The sequence below is a fragment of the Solanum dulcamara genome, chromosome 11 (genome assembly GCF_947179165.1).
Source record: "Solanum dulcamara chromosome 11, daSolDulc1.2, whole genome shotgun sequence".
Taxonomy (NCBI): Eukaryota; Viridiplantae; Streptophyta; class Magnoliopsida; order Solanales; family Solanaceae; genus Solanum; species Solanum dulcamara.
This window is the reverse complement of record NC_077247.1, coordinates 40,334,861-40,352,249: the sequence shown is the minus strand read 5'-3', so window position 1 is coordinate 40,352,249 and position 17,389 is coordinate 40,334,861. Positions and strand designations below refer to the sequence as shown.

The window sequence follows — 17,389 nt, the reverse complement described above, 5'->3', positions numbered from 1 at the left end:
CCCCTCTAGTTTCCAATAATAATTTCATTATCTTTTAATTAGTTAAAAACTCATATTCAATGCATAATAATAATTTACAATATTGGGCTTCTACTTTCAACACAAATCTAACTCAAAAGTTCAAGCTACAATTAATACAGAAACCCATATCCTCTCTTTAATTACAAATCATACCAATATGATCAGTAGTAGTTCACCTCACCAAACTTTCTTATGGGTCATAAGCCCAAGAACTTCATCCCAAAGCCCAACACTTCCCACATCAGAAAGCCCAATTACACTTGGGCTACAAGCTGCTACAGTCCAATAACCAGCTTTAATCTCATCCCTTAATTGATCTTTTTCCCATGCACAATACCCATCAAAGAACCTAAAATTATCAAGCCCAACTACATCTCTTTTCACCATTTCAGAAGCACAACCCACACTTTCTTTTGTACCATAATACAAACCTTTCATGACTTCATCAAAAACTCCACTTTTCCCAAGCCCATCTTCACCTCCTTCATTTGGGCTCACTAAAAAAAGCCCATCTTCTAAAGGCCCACCAAAGAATAACGGCCTATTCGCAAATGTACCGGATATGTCCAATACAGAAGATCTCATTTCCTTTATTGACATAAGCGAAGGCCTGTTAAGAATTAAGCCCATTGGGCCTATTGGGCCCATTGACAACAAGAGAACTACAGTCCGCTCAAATATGTGGACGCCTTCGAGCTTTTCGGTAGCAATGAGTAAGCAACCTTTTTCGGGTTCGTGAATGGTGTGGGCCCATTTGCTACCGATTGTGACGGCCGGAGGCGGTGGAAGATCGTCGACGGTGTCGGGATTGACGACGGAGGAAGGATCTTCCGACCGGGAAGCTCGTTCTCCGGCGACTAATCTTGCTCGAAATGATCGCCAATCGGTTTCAGCAAAAGGTCTTTCTTCATCTTGAGGTGAAGGTGATGGCAATGGTGAGTTTGCCTGGCAACCTACAAGTACAATATTTTCTCAGTATATGTTTAACTGACCAATTTTATAGCTTAATTTGAAAATTACCTATAAAAACTGTGCCTACCTTGTTTGTATAGTTTTCCCTCAAAAAGAAAACTGTGCCTACCTTGTTTGTATAGTTTTCCCTCAAAAAGAAAAAAAAAGTAAGTATGCTTTTTCATATATCTTTTAAAAGTATTTAAGTTCTTAATAATTGAAAATTTTAGGATCAAGTTCACAATGAAAATTAAATAGTTTGATCCTCGAACTTTGAATCGTGTAGCTGGACAGCAGTGGCGGAGATAGGTAGGATCCAGGGGTTTACATGGTTAATTTATATATATATTAGATGTTGAGATTCCTTTAGCTTCTTCGTGTACGTAAATTCATATTTTGATCTCCTTGGTAAAAATTTTGGCTCCGCCGTTAGTAGTGATCATGAGGTCATTCAGATTTGATCTCGATCCCTACTGGACTATCTCATTAGAGACTACATAAAAATACCTTTGAGATACAAAAATATTTAAACAAGAAACAGGGCACTTACATGTCACTGAAAAAGGAATGCCAACTTTTTTTGGCTGATGAAATTGACTAACAAATAACCTCCTTCTAGTAGAATAAGAAATTCTTGATCCTAACAAAGGGAAGAGTTTCTCTGAGAAGGGCTTTGAAGTGACAAAGCAAGCTTCCATATTGGTTTGAGATTTTCTTGGCTTAAGTAGCCAAATAGTACTGCAGCTGCAGATTTAGAGAGATTCTTTCTATAAAAAGAAACTGATCAGTGTATATATATTGGATAAGTGGATATAGCAAAAAGGGATTGATGTATGAAGAGAGAATTCATTGTGTTATATATGGAGAATGTGGTTACATATAGACCACATGACGTTTTTGAGCTAATCCAGTACAAGTAGGATGCTTTTTCACTGTTGGCAGAGTCAAATTTCTAGAAGTATGGGCCAATGGATATGACTTTACACAAAAACAGACAGGCCAAAAGTTATCAAGAAATTGTTTGGTTCTTATAAGTTAGTATTGGCTAAGGGTTAATCTGAAGAAATCTAGTGCACTTTTATGAGTGATGTGTTGTGATTCTAGCCACAGACTGTCAGTATGACTTCTTGTTTCTATAGCCTTCTTAAGTTTTAAAAAAACCATAATACTCCTTCCGTTTCAATTTATTTTTCTTACTTTTACTTTTTAATCCATTTCCAGAAGAATATTTCTTTCTTTTTTTTATTGGTAATTTTTTAATTATAACTTTTTACATGACATGTTTAAGATCAAAAAAATTAAAGATAGTTTGGTATATTACATATTTTTAATTTGAGATTATAAGAATCAAAATTCTTCTTTATTTTTAAATTTTGTGTCAAGTCAAAATAAGACAATCAAATTAAAATGGGAAGAGTATTTGATTTGATTTGATTTGATTGTTTGGTTTCAAATGTTTGCTCAAGAGTTTCGAGAAAAAGAATTAACTGAAGATGTTAGTTGAAAATATTTTGATACTCGTTTACTTTCCTTCCTCAATTTTCTTTTAAGTATCATTTGGTGATTCAACAAGTTACCACTCAAAAGAAAAAAACTTAATCAACAAGTTCTCCACTAAAAGGGAATACCAAATTAAATGTTATTATTTGGTTCAAGTTCTACATTACATTCAAGCTCAAAAGCTTCTCCAATATAAGCCATTACAATCTCAAAGATCAACTACAGAGCATAATGCTCTAATTCAGAAATAATCCCATAATCACAAATAAGATATCATTCTTCACCAAACAATTTAACTCTATCACATCAAGGTGTGCAGCGAAATAGTTGAGATTCCTTCACCTCTAACTAGAAGTGTCAAGCTAGCACTTCAGGAATGGAAAACCTTTTGGTTAGGAGCAATTTGCTCCCCCTTAGTATCTTTAGCGAATCTTGAATTTCTGGGGCGCGGTTGAAGCAGATCAAGGAAGTTAAGTCAGCGGGTTCGGTGTACCACCGGCGTCCTCTATAACTTAGTGAGTTAGTAGCAATTGGTGCAAATTTAATATTAAATGTGTGGTGCTGTTTTTTTAACAATTGAGCTATATACAGGGCTCAAGTACACTAACATCTACTCCCCTATGCAACATGTAGGTATTAGTTGTATTATTCTGGACACGAATCTTCCTCAACTCTCACAAGGGTGGGTATTTGTCCATGATCAACAAAATCAATCTTGTTCAATCTAACACAACCAAGCACTTTCTCTGGCAGCTCCTCTGGCTTCTGAGCCTGTGGAATTTAGTAATTACACAATGAACAGACACCATTTATAAAGCCAAAAGTACGGCAACCTTCGTCAAAACTAATAAGCTTGAAATAATGAGAAACCTGAATTGTTAGACCAAAATCAAGTATTCCATGTCGTAAACGTTCTCTAAAAGCATCGAGCCCCTTTCTTGCTATGTAGCTGAAGCGATGAATGTCAAGATCAACTTCAAGGTAATTCGGGCCCTATAATAAGCAGAGCCATGCACATTGAGAATATTGTGGTGATCAAAATTCAAAAACAGCAACAATGTTGCTGAACTGACCAACAAACTAAAGTCATAGTATCAAAGAATCCACCTGATAAAAGTTGTGTTGAGGGCGGGAAAGCACAGGCTTTTCATTGTAAGCGTTCAAAAGCTTCCTTTCAGTTGCACTTGCAACAATTTCATCTGGATTAACCAACCCAACCATAATCTTCAATCTCTCTCTGAAAGGAACAATTGATTCTTTTGCAAATCCTTTCACCTTTTCCATGTCATCCTCAATGAATCTCTATCACAAAAACGAGTAGCACGTATAAAGGGAAAATAAATTGGGAAGCAAGGCATATCAGAGTAACCATATCAGCTAAAGACTCTACCCCCAGCTATGAATATTGTCTTATCCTAAGGAAAGTATCAGATCAAGGATCATAAAGTTAGCAAAAGTACCTTGATGGAGTCCTGAAACTGCGGAGAGATGTCCTCCTCAAAAGTTTCAGAAAGTTTGAAATGTACTACAAGGCTCAAGCCTTCTCCATCAGCATCACCAACGAACATTGGAGCAGGATAAGTGGGCAACTGAGAAAGAAGAACAAACTTCAACAATTAGAATAAAATGTCATGTCAAATAAAAACTACTTTGGTTAGTTAAGAGAGACTGCTCTAATACCTGAATGTTAACAATTAGTAATGGTGGTATTCTTCCATCTCCTTTTACAGAAGGAAGCTCAATGTGTTGTGCTATATGATTGATCTTTCTTGGGCAAACAAATAAGTCGACCCCAATTGGAGTATAAGGAGACACATTAGTAGCAGGGGCTTTCCTCTTATCTCTGCAGATTAAACAAAAAATTGTAAAGAAACAGGTTTAAAATCCATTATAGAAGTTCAACAACAGTAATTAATTAGTAAAAAATGTAAGTTAAGAGCGTACTTGAAATAACTATCACCACGGAGCTTAAAGTTCGAGGGCTCAATCTTTGACCAACTTCCTGCAAAATATTTTTCTTCTGTGCAACAAGGAATTAAAAGCCCAGCCCTAGGGCGACGAAGATACTTTCTTGAAGAACCTACAAGAATACCACTATGTTTTATGCATTATTAACTAACCATCGTGATAGCTTTTCAACCTTCCATTTTTAGCACTATAGAACAGGAAATCTAAACATGAAGGTATCAGCATCATGATCGACTTATGCTGAAATTAAAATATAGAAATGAGGCGAGGTACTCACAAAATTCATTTTCTTCTCCATCAACAGATGTCCTCTTCATAGAAAGCCTTATAATAGTTGACTTCTTTACTTGAGAATGTGGAGCTGAATTTGGTCCATTTATGATTTTGTCATTGAAACTCAAGGTATTTACCAGCTTCGGTAAAACAGACTTGAAAACAGTTTCCTGAGTTTTCTCCTGCATCTGTAATATCTCCTTTTTTACACTTTTAAAGCTTGCATACGCACGATCCAAGTTTTTCTTCTTTTTGGTGCCAAAATCTTCACCCTTCCCAAGGGATGGAAGTTCATAATCCTGAGCAGTTGCAACTGCAAGTCCATTTGGATCCTGAACTCCATCTTTGCTCAAGCCGTCTATCTTGAGATATTTCTCATGGTATTCTTTGTACTTGAGTTTGCTATCCATAAAGCATGATGAAGTTTCATACTGAACTACTTGTCCACTTGAAATGCTGGGGAAAATATCTAGAAAAAACGAGAAGGAATAGAATGAAATAACTTTACTCAAGAATGATGGCCTTCTTAATCCATATAAAAGAAGTCATCAATTATAAGTGCAACAGCAAAGAAACTGATGATCATTACCTCCATGAACACTACTAAAGTCATCATCTGAGTCGGACTCAAAAATGCTGTGCGAGTCAAACCATGCTTCTTCTTGGCAAAGAACTGTAAAAATGTAAATCTCTTTATCATTTTCAAGCTTACAGTTCAAGAATTTTTCATTATCGATAGCCTAAGCTCACAAAACTCCATATGCTAAGATGTTTGAATGCAATTTTTTTCCTTCTTGTGAACAGGAAAGGCACCAGAATTAACATAACCACAATAAAAGGTAAAGAAAGTGTCATAATACAATACTTGTAGCAGGATATACTCTTTCCTACCAGTGGCCTAGTTGAATGAAACGTGATCACCCCGACAAGAAAATAGGTACTCCAGAAGATGTTGAAGAGAATTTTTCGTGGGATCAAATGGAGAATATCATTTTAATGGAGTACACTAAGTTGATAGTTCACCTGTCTAAAACATTTCCTTTCAAAAAGGAGATTGGTATAACTTTTTTTCATGATAAACGCTTTCAGCCTATGTTTCTGGACTCTCCAATAAAGTTATCGCACTTATGTCAGATTCTCCAAAAATGCGCTACTTTTGGAGTATGTGACACGCACACATCAACATTTTAGAAGAATCCGAGCAACATAACTTTCATAATGACCTAATCAGGTAGGTTACCATTGAGCATAGGCCTATCAAAATATAAGGTTCAAGATAGAAAAAGAGAGTTTACCGTTTCCATCTATTTGACTATGCTGCCACTGCAACTGAGTAAGATGAAATGTGGAATTGGAGACCTCAGAAGTTCTGCAGGTTGTTGTAGTTGTATGAACAAACTCACTAACAGCAATGTCTGTCACCCGTGCATCGCTGTTTCTTTTCCTGGTTCCTATTAGACCTGAGTTTGAATTCTTTCTATGGTATTTTCTGTGGCGACGATGGTGTTTCTTCCTTACCCTGATTGTGGTTGCTGGAGTTGATACACAACCACCCATTCTTATGACTCAGCTCACAAATCTCTGTTAATTGCTACTGTACCATGCGAAGATGACGCAAATTCCAAGTGGAACTCAAGAAATTAAGTATACCTGGCACGCAAATAAGAGAAACTTGAAATCTCTGATTATGCATTCCCATGCAGCAACAACAACATACTCAGTGAAATACCACAAAATGGGCTTTGAGAGGGTATAGTATATGCAAGCCTTTTCCTACCTCATGAAGGTAGAGAGGTAAGAAAACATGACAACTAATAGCAAGGCAGTGATAAGTAAATGACTTGAAATTTGATCCATTACGCTGTATGCAGTGGCGATTACTGGTGTACAATAGGCTTACCACTTACCTTAAAGGAGTACTAACATCTCGAACTAACAGTACAATCTACAAAGAGCCACTTTCACAAGATTGAACAAGAAAAAAGAACTGCTATACTTAAAATCTCAATAACAACTCCCAAAATTGTTCATGTAAATTTACATAAAATTTATCTGGAATCAGCAGTTCTCAAAATCTTATATACTAGAATAAAACTCAAAAAGATAGGACAAAAGCTGTTTTTAACAGGCTTAAAAGCAGTGAACCTCACAATACAGATGTAATACAAGAATATTACTGACAGGAAAAGCAACAAAGAACACAAAGATGGCTAAGTGCAAAGGAACTAATGAAACAAACTTTAATAATTTCATGTGATTGCACATAAGAAAAAGCAATTAAATTGGAGACATAACTGAAAAGGTGTTCAACATAAATGTAATAAGCTGCTTTTTCTCTCATTTTTTATTTTTTATTTTTCCTTGTCCTGTCTTTTTGAAATTGTTAATGATGAAAAAGGATGGAAATGAAGATGACCTTGTATTCACTTTCAGAGACTGAATCAGACAAAACAATTGTCAGATTAGGCATAAGAAAGAATGAAGCAAAAATGGGTCCACATTAAAAAATCATAGTATTAACATGCAAACAAACAAAAGAATAACAACATCAAAAAACTGTTGTTACAAACAGAGGGAAAAAAAAGGAAAAAAGAGAGGAATAAAAATTAACAATGCAAATATGCAATTGCTTAGAAAAGCAGAAAAATCCAAAATATGAAGAATGAAAACAAATACTAATATAATGTGAAAAATAATACAACTAGCTACTAATCAACAGGTCAAGAAATACCTAGGAAGATGGATGAATACGTTGCCAAAAGTTCAAAGAAAATGTAAAGCCTCGTTCTTTGAGCAAATAAAAAAAATCAATCTATCATGAAATTTCAAAAATAAAAAAATTATCAGCTCCAACCCCCAACTCTAAAAAGTAAACAATTAATGACGAAGCCGCAATAATAATTACGTCTCAATTCCAAACAAGTTATACTCAACTGCACAGAAATGGGACATCAATTGTAAATTCTGGTAGATACCCAGCATCAATATATACATAAAGTTTATACCTTTTTTGGTTTTGAATAAAGAAAACACCATAAACCGTGATGATGAATGAATGTGGATTGTGGGTCTCCCTCTCTTTGTGAAAAAATGAAAAATTTCAAGAACTAGAGAGAGAGAGAGAGAGAAGGAGAAAGAGCTAATGGGTCCAACGGGTCGGATCCAAGCTGTTTCTATATTTGGGAATTTTTTTTCTGGATATATTTTTTCTGTTTTTTTTATGTATATGGATTTGACAGAGAGAAAAAAAAAAGTGGGGGGGAATTCAGAGGAAGAAGAAGAAGCAGAGAGGGATAAGAAGGTCATTTTACATAAATCTGAGAGTGCGTGCGAGCGTTTGTTTATTGATATTTATTTATATATCTAAAAATTTAAAAAAGGTGCGTCCGGCTGTCCCCAAAACAAAATCATTATTACAAGCTTCCGTCCATTTCTCTGCCCCACCAAACACTGTCGAGGTATTATTACGGTAATTAATTTCTTTGTTTAAAAAACAGAAAATAATTAAAAATATTTTTAAACTATACAACAATAACAACCCAATAAAATTCATAACGTGGATCTGATGAGGGTAAAATGTATGCAGATCTTACTCCTATCAAGATAAGACGGCTATTTCCGAGAGACACTCAGCTCAATAGAAGCATAAAAAGAGGTTAGATACGACTAGGAAATTTAAAGCGATATGGGAAATCAAATAACGAAAATGACATAGATAAAATAGAGTAATCAAAGTATAGAAAGTAGTAGATAATAACAGAAATCAGAGCATAAGAAATTATAGTGTGCTAATGCGCCTACTAATACGGAAGAATAACGAGACTATGTACTAGCTTTCTACCCTAATATGGGTCCTCCACACCCTCCTATCTAAGGTCATGTCCTCGGTAATAGTTTGGTCTAAAATTCTTTATTATTTAATTGGTTAAAAATATCTTTTTTCAAATTAATATATTATTTTTTTCTTTGTAAACACATTTTTTCCTAATGATGACTTTTTTAATTAAGAAATATTTATCCAACGTTAATTCGTAAAAACTATTACGAAAAAAATATTCTTTTTATTAATTTTTTTTTATCGTTATCTAAATGAAAATTAATTACACGGTTATTATGAGATCATAAAATAATTACTATGAGGGCATTTTTGTTTCTTTTCTTTTAAAATCACTTTAACTAATAAATAAGTAGAAAATAATCTTTTTTTCTTATTAATCTCATTTTATCAATTAAAATAGAGGTAACAATTAAAATTTTCTAATATATTTTTATTTCTTAATCTTTTCTGAATTGAAGTAGGATAATATTTTCTAATTAAAAAAAGCATTATTAGGAAAAGAATGTGTTTAAAAAGAAAAATAATATATACATTTATTTAGAAAGAAATTTTTAATCCATTAAATAACAATAAGGATATTATTAACTCTTTTTCCATTTACTTTTTGAAAAAAAACATAAATTATCTTTATTGATATTTTTTAAATTAAAAAAAAAAACAAAGAGGACTTCATTTACTGCAATGATATCCACAAATTTGAAACAAGCCAACTACACCGACGCATTTTACATTAATTAAGAATAATAGTAAATATTGTGTCTTAGTAATAATAAAGTTTAGTAATAATTGAAATTAGCTAAGATTATTTTTTATTCGTATTATTTGATTTGATGTATTAAAATCAAGTTTATCTTCACTCATATTTATTTATGTTTTAATAGCTCGTGCATTATTTACATAATTTGTAATGTATTAATTATATATAGGCTAAAAGTTCTACTAAATAAATTATTAAATAATACTATAAATAATACATGTAATATAAGATTTTCTAATGCATAGCCCTAAAAATTTTCTTGTTGGGATTAATAACGCCAACTTTTTTTTTTTTTTTTTGTAAACGTCAACTGTCATCAATTCTATCGGTCTAGAGTTCGTTCATATGACGGAACGAATTACTTGCTTTATTTTAATTTATTTATTTATTTTTTTAGTTTGTTCTAAAAGAATATTATTTTAAGTTTGTGATAATATTTTAATTTTAGTTTTCTCTTAAATATCATAATATTAAATGACATATTAATATATTTTAAATATTTTTAATTTTGAAAAATTGTAAAAAATATATTTTTTAAACTTCATACCAAACTAAAATCAGATAAACAAATTAATGAAGAAAGTACTTTAAGTTAATTATTGTAAATTGCAATTAATGTTGAAGTATCAAGTATTTTAATTAGATTATATTAATGTCATCCGATTCTTTATTGGTCATTATATTCATTAAATGATGTACATAATAACAAGTGATGGAGACAGCCAAATTAAATAATAAAATTCTAATATTAAAAATTATTTCAAAAATAGACAAAAATGATTGAAATAAAATTATATATAATTTAATAATTATGAATAAATTCAAAACTTTATAAATAGAGCCAAACATTAATTACTCTCGTACTGAAAATCTATTAGAAATAATCTCTTTATTCTTCAAAATAGGAATATTCGATCTTTTTCACACCTCACTTATGAAATTATACTGAATATGCAATTATTATTATATAAAATTTAAGTTATAATTATTAAATTTTGTTGAATCCGTAGGACAAAAGACTAGTTTGGCCCCTTATTGCAATGGTATTATTATAGACACAATTCAAAATTCGGCATTAATGAATTCATTCTGACTTCAAATTTAATTTAATTTTATTTAAATATATTAACAGAAATTTTTATATTCTGACTTCGATATATTGGTGAAGACACTTTTATTGATTCTGCCATTGACATTGACTCTGTGAGCACATGTACATTGTAAAGGCTAAAAATTCATTTCTTGCTCAGCCAAGAAATAAACCCATGCATGTGCGTAAACCCATGCATGTTACGCCCTAAATTTATGGTAGTTATTATTCAATGTCAAATAAATAACTTTTTACTTATTATATATACTCTTATAATTATAATAGAATTATTTTTATTCCAACAAACAATAATATTGGACCCATATTATATAAAACCACTCAAATCTATCAAACATGAGACCTCATGCAACTAATTAGGTTCTACGTTATTAATTATTGCATAAATGATATTTAATTGTCGTTTTTTTTAATTTTTTGATAGCATGAAAAGGGATAAATTAAAATTTCTGATTTCTAGTGGATTATTTCTTAGAAGGATTCAGATAATTAAAGTTATGACCGTTCACACATTTTTACAACATAATGAATTTATTTTATTTTTTGAATATTTTATTTTTTGGATTTCTGGTACTCTGAATTGGCGCCGGCAAGTCTCAAGATAGGGGAGGGGTAAAGCGCTCCGTAATAAAGAGAATCCCATACCTAGGGATACTCAAACTCGAGACATCTGATTAATAAGGATGAATGATTACTTACCATGTTGGTAATTTACTTTTAAATTTTAATTTTTCCGAGCCAATTTAAATTTATCTCATATTCTGTTAAGGAAAAAAATAGAAAAAAACTTATAAAGCTAATTAAAAACCCTGCATGTGCATAAAGTTCATGTATATGTACACGGTTTCCAGTTTTATCACATGTGATCATCTGATTGAGATCATGAAACTTAAATACTGAATTAATTATGAGATCATGAAACTTCAGAGAATATCAATACTATTTAAGAAACCTTTTAGTATATATGAACAACAAGATATATGTTTATATTCCTCTAATTAAGTAAATTATGAGAGGCAAAAGCAAGAGGCTACATAAAGATATTAGATAATGCTACATTATGTCACCTAGACGAAAACATACGTAAATAATTAATTAGAGATACTTAAAACAAAAAAATACTTTATCAAAAGTCGCTCACTTTTATTTAATTATTATAAAAATCACTAAATTATATTTGTAACAGAGCATCATACATATGAGTTAAATGATCACTCAATTTTTATTTTATTTAATTATCTAAGTCATTGAATTATTCTTTATATTTAAAAAAATCACTAACTTTATCTAAATATCATAAAAATTACTAAATTATATTTTGTAACAAAAAATCACTTAAATTGCCTGAACGTCATATAAGAAGTCATTAACATATGAAATAATTGAGACATTTCATATTTTTTCTTTTTTCTCTCTCTCTAAGTATATATTATTTAAATTATTGGGCGATAGATCTATCTTGAATAACAATAATAATAATATATTCATTATAATTTTATAAGTAAAATATGAAAAAATGGTATACTGTATACAATTTTATATACATTTATCTTTAAAAGGTAGATAAACCATTTACTATAAATTCTTGACTCAAATAAAATAAAATAAAAATTAAGTAGGTAAAATAAATATAATAATAGTGACTGATCTGTCTTGAATGTAGGTAGCATTTGGGAATATTTGGGAATTATCGATGCATTACAGAGGCATCATGTGGATGGATAACCAGTTTTCTTCTCAAGGCTTTTGATTAATAAAAAAATGACATGCTATATCTTGCTGGAGTAAAAAGCACAAGTTTCATATTCATTTCTTGTAATGTGGCATTGTTGCTTTAATTAGTTGCTTATAAATCACTTTTCATCTTTGGGACCTCGATCGCCATAACAATATTTTTCAACTTTTTTTTTTGGTTTCTCATTTAGTGTTCGAATCTCGTGGAGCCCTAACTAAATTCGGATCACGCACTGCAGGACCCATTTAGAGGTGGGGCTCTCAACGGAATATTTTTCATTCCCAGGCCCGAGACCTCTGATTAAAGCTGAAACAGTCTCACCACTGCACCATAATCCATGTTGTTAATATTTTTCAACAGTAATAAAACACTATTACTATGTTTGAAATGGAGGCTTGCCTCGAGTTTGATGTGATAAGAAGGTATTATCTAAATTTAAAGGTAATTTCTACAGAATGGTGGTGGTTAGACCTTTCTTGTTGTATGGATGTGGCGTGTTGGCCAATCAAGATCTCACATGTTCAGAAGATGCATGTGACGGAGATGAGGATGTTGAGATGGATGTGTGAACATACTAAGAGAGACAAGATTAGGAACGAGTTTATCCGAGAAAAGGTAGAAGTGGCCTCTGTGGTGAACAAAATGAGGGAAGTAAAACTGAGATGGTTTTGACATGTGAGGAGGTGTGAGAGGCTGGTAGTAGGGGGTACGCGGAGGGGTAGAACTAGGTAGGCGGAAAAAGTATGGGGGAGAGGTGATTAGACATGAAGACATGGCGCAACTTCAGATTACCGAGGACATGAATCGAAGGTTCCTTGTAGTTATTGTCATTTGTTGTTTATTGTGTTTTCATTATCACACTACATTGTTTTTCTTATTAATTGTTATGCCTCTTCATTGTTTTCTTCTTCTTGTACTTGAGTTTGATGTACTTGAGCTGAGTATGTCGGGTAATGCCAACATCCTGTCTATAGCAAGACCCATGAAGGGCTAGGGTGGCCCGGATCGGAGTCATGATCGAACATTGCGCTTGCGTGGTAGACTTAGTTAAGAAATAAAGTTACGTCTTTGCTATCAGCTATAAGTTTTGGCATAATGGTAAGTGTTTGATCCTAACAAGTGGTATTAGAGCTAAGGTCATGGGTTCGATTCCCAAGAGCCTCATACTGCATGAGGCAGGTGTTGAACTAACATGTTTATCTTTGCAGAAAATATGAATGATCAGAAATATATTAGAACTTAGAAGGACTACGTTTGTGTCAGTTGTCGACTTGTCGTAAAATAGTCTAGTACACATTTTTTTTGTACATATATTCATGACTAGCTATTATAATTATTTTTATGCGAGCGGCTAAATATATAAAAAAAAAAAATTAAAAAAGGCCTATCGGCAAGTATATCATGTACCTAAAGTTTACTATTGTAATTATTTATATATATTTGATTATTATTTTGATAGACATTTATACAGTGTAACAATTTTTTTTTGTGCGTGTGCCAACTCTATCACCTTTATTTTTTCATATCCGACTTGAAAATAATATAGTATATGAGTGACTTAGATGTTAGAAAAAAATGAGCAGTCGTGTTATATATTTTCTCCAAAAACATGTTATATATACCCGTTGCTATCAACTATATCTACACATATATTAGTAGAAGAAATAACAATTGAATGAGACTTGAACTCGGACATAGCAATTAATTACGCCAAGTCTTCATTATAGAAAATTAGAAATTGCTTTCTGTACGTTATTATGTATTTATGCCATGAATTTGACTTTTATATATATATATACACTGACTTTATAGAGAATATCTTTTATATTTTATTTTTTTAATATTGTTTTGTTTACTTTAAAAAGATACAATCAAATTTATATGAGATTAAAAGCATACGTTCAATTTAACTCTTTTTAAGTTTGTTTACCAACGATCTGAATATTTTTTTGAATGAATTAAAGAGAACAAAATTAAGTGCAGTTGTATTTCTAAAATTCGGAATGCCTTACAAATAAATGGAGCAATGCAACCTCTGCCATTAAGAAAATTCCACTAAATCCCTTACGTAATATAATAGTCAATGACTGTGTGGCATATGGCAATTATGTTGGTGATGCTAAACATTCTAATTGCGATACTCAAATTCATACAAGTTCGTCCGCGCACCTATATCTCTCGACATCTTTGTCTTCTTTATCTTTTCTTCTACGCCATTAGGGGTTCGATGCTTTTACTATACCTTTTTCAATGATGCCTCTCCAAAGAGTCGGTCCTTCGTGATTTTGTATTACCGTCAGACCTTGTTTGTACAGATCCATCCCTTATTACGACACGCGATCCATTTTGGCTTTCCCCAATATATGCATATTAGTGAGGATTCACTACTACAAATAAATAATTTTTTCACGGCGAATCAATGAGAAATTTGTATTATAAATATGATGTTCTCACCTAGTTTTCATAGAACCAGCTTGTGAGTGGAAAAAAAGCATGGTAGAAATTGGATTTTCACATAAATAGAAGAAAGGTTTAATTTCCAATTTATCCTTGTGAAAGCACTATTATTTATTCGACTCTTACCAATTCAATTAAAATATCTAAAAAAATAACTATTGAATATTTTTCAATGATAAAATAATAACTTTTTAGTAATGAATCTTCATGGATTTTTAGTTGTTGTTTTTAATTCCCCCTGCCAAAAATTCTAGAGCTCATCTCCACCTCCACCCAAATTAATTCAAAAGAAAAATAACGTAAAATTTATTTATTATATTTACTATCCAAAGTGTTAATTAACGTTGTTATCACATGGCATATATATATATATATATATATATATATATATATCGTTGAATCTGCTCCACTTGATCGTAAACTTTATAGTGTGTAAAGCACATAATAATAAAAAAGATAAATTGAGAATTGCATTGGACAAGATCCAAGAAGATAATTTTAAAATGATTATCTAAACTCTTCTTCCAATAAGTTCAACTTTGAAACATTTAATATGTATATATGAGCTCTATGATTATTTGAACAACAATTACTTCACTACATAATTTGGATCTTGACTTAGATGCATGTAGATACCTGTACAATACCCAAAGGCCAAAACAAAATTACAAATTAATATATAACGTTGGTTCACAATAACAAAAACAGTTTTATCGTCAATAAATATGCACATTAACAAAAAGTATGTGCTAAAATCTTTATTGATATTAGTTAATTATTATTAGATCTAATGTCGCTATAAACTTTAGCGGCTTTTACAAAGGGTGCTAAAATGTAATTATCATTAGCAATTATTGCCTCTAAAAAATATATTTAGCTACAATTGAGCAATTATCGTTCTAGTGTAGTTGCGCGTGTTTGGTATGAGGAAAATATTTTAATTTCTAATGTTTTCATGTTTGGTTCGTCTAAATTTATTTTATTTTTTTATTTAAAAAAACATGATCCTTAACCTAATAAACGAAGAAGCTCCATAAGTGACATTCTACATTGGTTGTCTTCTTCCTATCCTTGAACATACCACCCATGACCCATTCTCACCTCCACCCAGGAGCGGCTCAAGAATATTAATGGTCGAACACGAAAATTAAATTGAGGTTTTATTAAGTTTTAAAAAATAAATTAATATATTTAATAAATAATGATAATATGAAAGACCCCCTCCAGATTTATCATAATAACACTGACTTTCCTTGTGATTTGAGATATTACACTAACCTCTCTTATATTATATAGATATTTTTGTAACAAAATTCATTTATATTATATAGATATTTTTGTAACCCTTTTGTGATATTATGTTTGCTCTCTTTCATACTCAGAGATACGTGAATTCCACGTAAACAAAAAAAGCAAAATTAAAATGTGAGATATACTAAAATTAAACCATCAAAGAACTGATGGCTGAACGCTCAATGAAGCAAATAATACCAAAAAGTGTTTCACAAAAGGATAGATTAAGAAGAACATAATAAAAATTATCATTTAAATAAGTTTTGTTGCAAAAAAATAATATATAAAGGAGGTTAGTGTAATATCTCAAATCACAAGGAATGTCAGTGTTATTGAGACAAATCTAGAGGGAAGTCTTTGAAAATATCCTTAATAAATAAAATTTGTATTTCTTTTAATAGTTCTTTTACAATTGGTAAAATAGTTAATTTATCTAATCTTTCCTGAGACAATATTCATAATGTGCAGAAATTCTTCTAATAATTATCTCTTTTTATATGAAAAACAACTGTTTCTATAAATAATACTTATTTGATTTTTTTTCTTAAAAAAACTATAACCTATTATGGTTAAAAGAAAAATTGAGGCCCCCAAATGCTTAGATTATAAATAAATATTTTATTTTTACTTATCAAAGAAAAAATAATAATAAAATCACCTCCTTCTTTTTTCAGAAAAATATTTGCCGTGGATTTTTGTTATTTGTCAATTCGATATAACTGAATATTTGGAAGGAAAAATAAAACCTATAATTTTCATGTTCCTCCTTCTCAATTGACAATATTTTGTATACTAAAAACACGAGATTTAATGTAAGATTGTGCAATTAGGTAACATGTAAAATAATAATAAAAATATTTTGTGTTATCTTTCACTAGAAACCGATCAACTATAAAACTATGAGATTTATCACTGCAGTTTGAGCACAGTACTAATTTTTTTAAAAATAAATAATATGGAGTTTGTAGGATCTACTCGTCTCATTGCACAACGACATTTATATAAGGGAAAATTATGCGGATATAGTTTAATTAAATCATCATTCGTCACTAACTAAAATCATAATTACGTGGCTCACGTGAAGAATTTGTATAATCCGGCTCTCGATTGTATAAATTCAAAATTTGTATGATTCGGTTTGTAATTGTATAAATCCAAAATTTATATATGCTTACCCTAGTTTGAATATAATTATCATATTGATACATTTGATTTGTATTATAATTTCTGAAAAATTCCTAAATGTATAAATAAAAAATTTGTATATACTTACCTTGTTTGTATATTGGCAACAAATTATACAAGTGAAAATACAACAGTAAATGAATCTATAGCTATGAAGCGTAATTAGACAAACTATACCAAAAAAATATAATTAAAATATTTATAATAGTTATTTGTGAAATTTTCTTTTTAATCTTAGGTTGGATTTAGGAATATTGGACAATGGGCTTTCTTAGCCCGTTACTAGGGAGTAGAGATCTATAT

At 31.1% G+C, this 17,389-nt stretch overlaps 2 protein-coding genes across 4 annotated transcripts; both read right to left on the bottom strand.

The window, feature by feature from the left end:
* Positions 1-9: 9 nt before the first annotated feature.
* Positions 10-1,938, bottom strand: LOC129874759 (uncharacterized). Its single transcript, XM_055950108.1, has 2 exons — positions 1,523-1,938; positions 10-974 (listed from the first exon to the last, which is right to left on the bottom strand). Exons 1-2 carry the CDS (start codon positions 1,668-1,670, stop codon positions 199-201), a joined length of 924 nt encoding a protein of 307 aa, XP_055806083.1. The 5' UTR covers positions 1,671-1,938; the 3' UTR covers positions 10-198.
* Positions 1,939-2,585: 647 nt separating this feature from the next.
* LOC129875086 (uncharacterized) lies at positions 2,586-8,237 on the bottom strand. Of its 3 annotated transcripts, none has more exons than XM_055950516.1 (10): positions 7,719-8,237; positions 6,009-6,363; positions 5,303-5,386; positions 4,718-5,182; positions 4,417-4,552; positions 4,153-4,315; positions 3,933-4,061; positions 3,580-3,774; positions 3,343-3,465; positions 2,586-3,243 (listed from the first exon to the last, which is right to left on the bottom strand). In XM_055950516.1, exons 2-10 carry the CDS (start codon positions 6,268-6,270, stop codon positions 3,118-3,120), a joined length of 1,683 nt encoding a protein of 560 aa, XP_055806491.1. In that variant the 5' UTR covers positions 6,271-6,363; positions 7,719-8,237; the 3' UTR covers positions 2,586-3,117. The 3 variants fall into 3 exon arrangements, with proteins under 3 accessions (XP_055806491.1, XP_055806493.1, XP_055806492.1); XM_055950518.1 differs by lacking the exon at positions 7,719-8,237 and adding an exon at positions 6,621-6,940; XM_055950517.1 differs by lacking the exon at positions 7,719-8,237 and having other exon boundaries at positions 6,009-6,610.
* Positions 8,238-17,389: the final 9,152 nt, after the last annotated feature.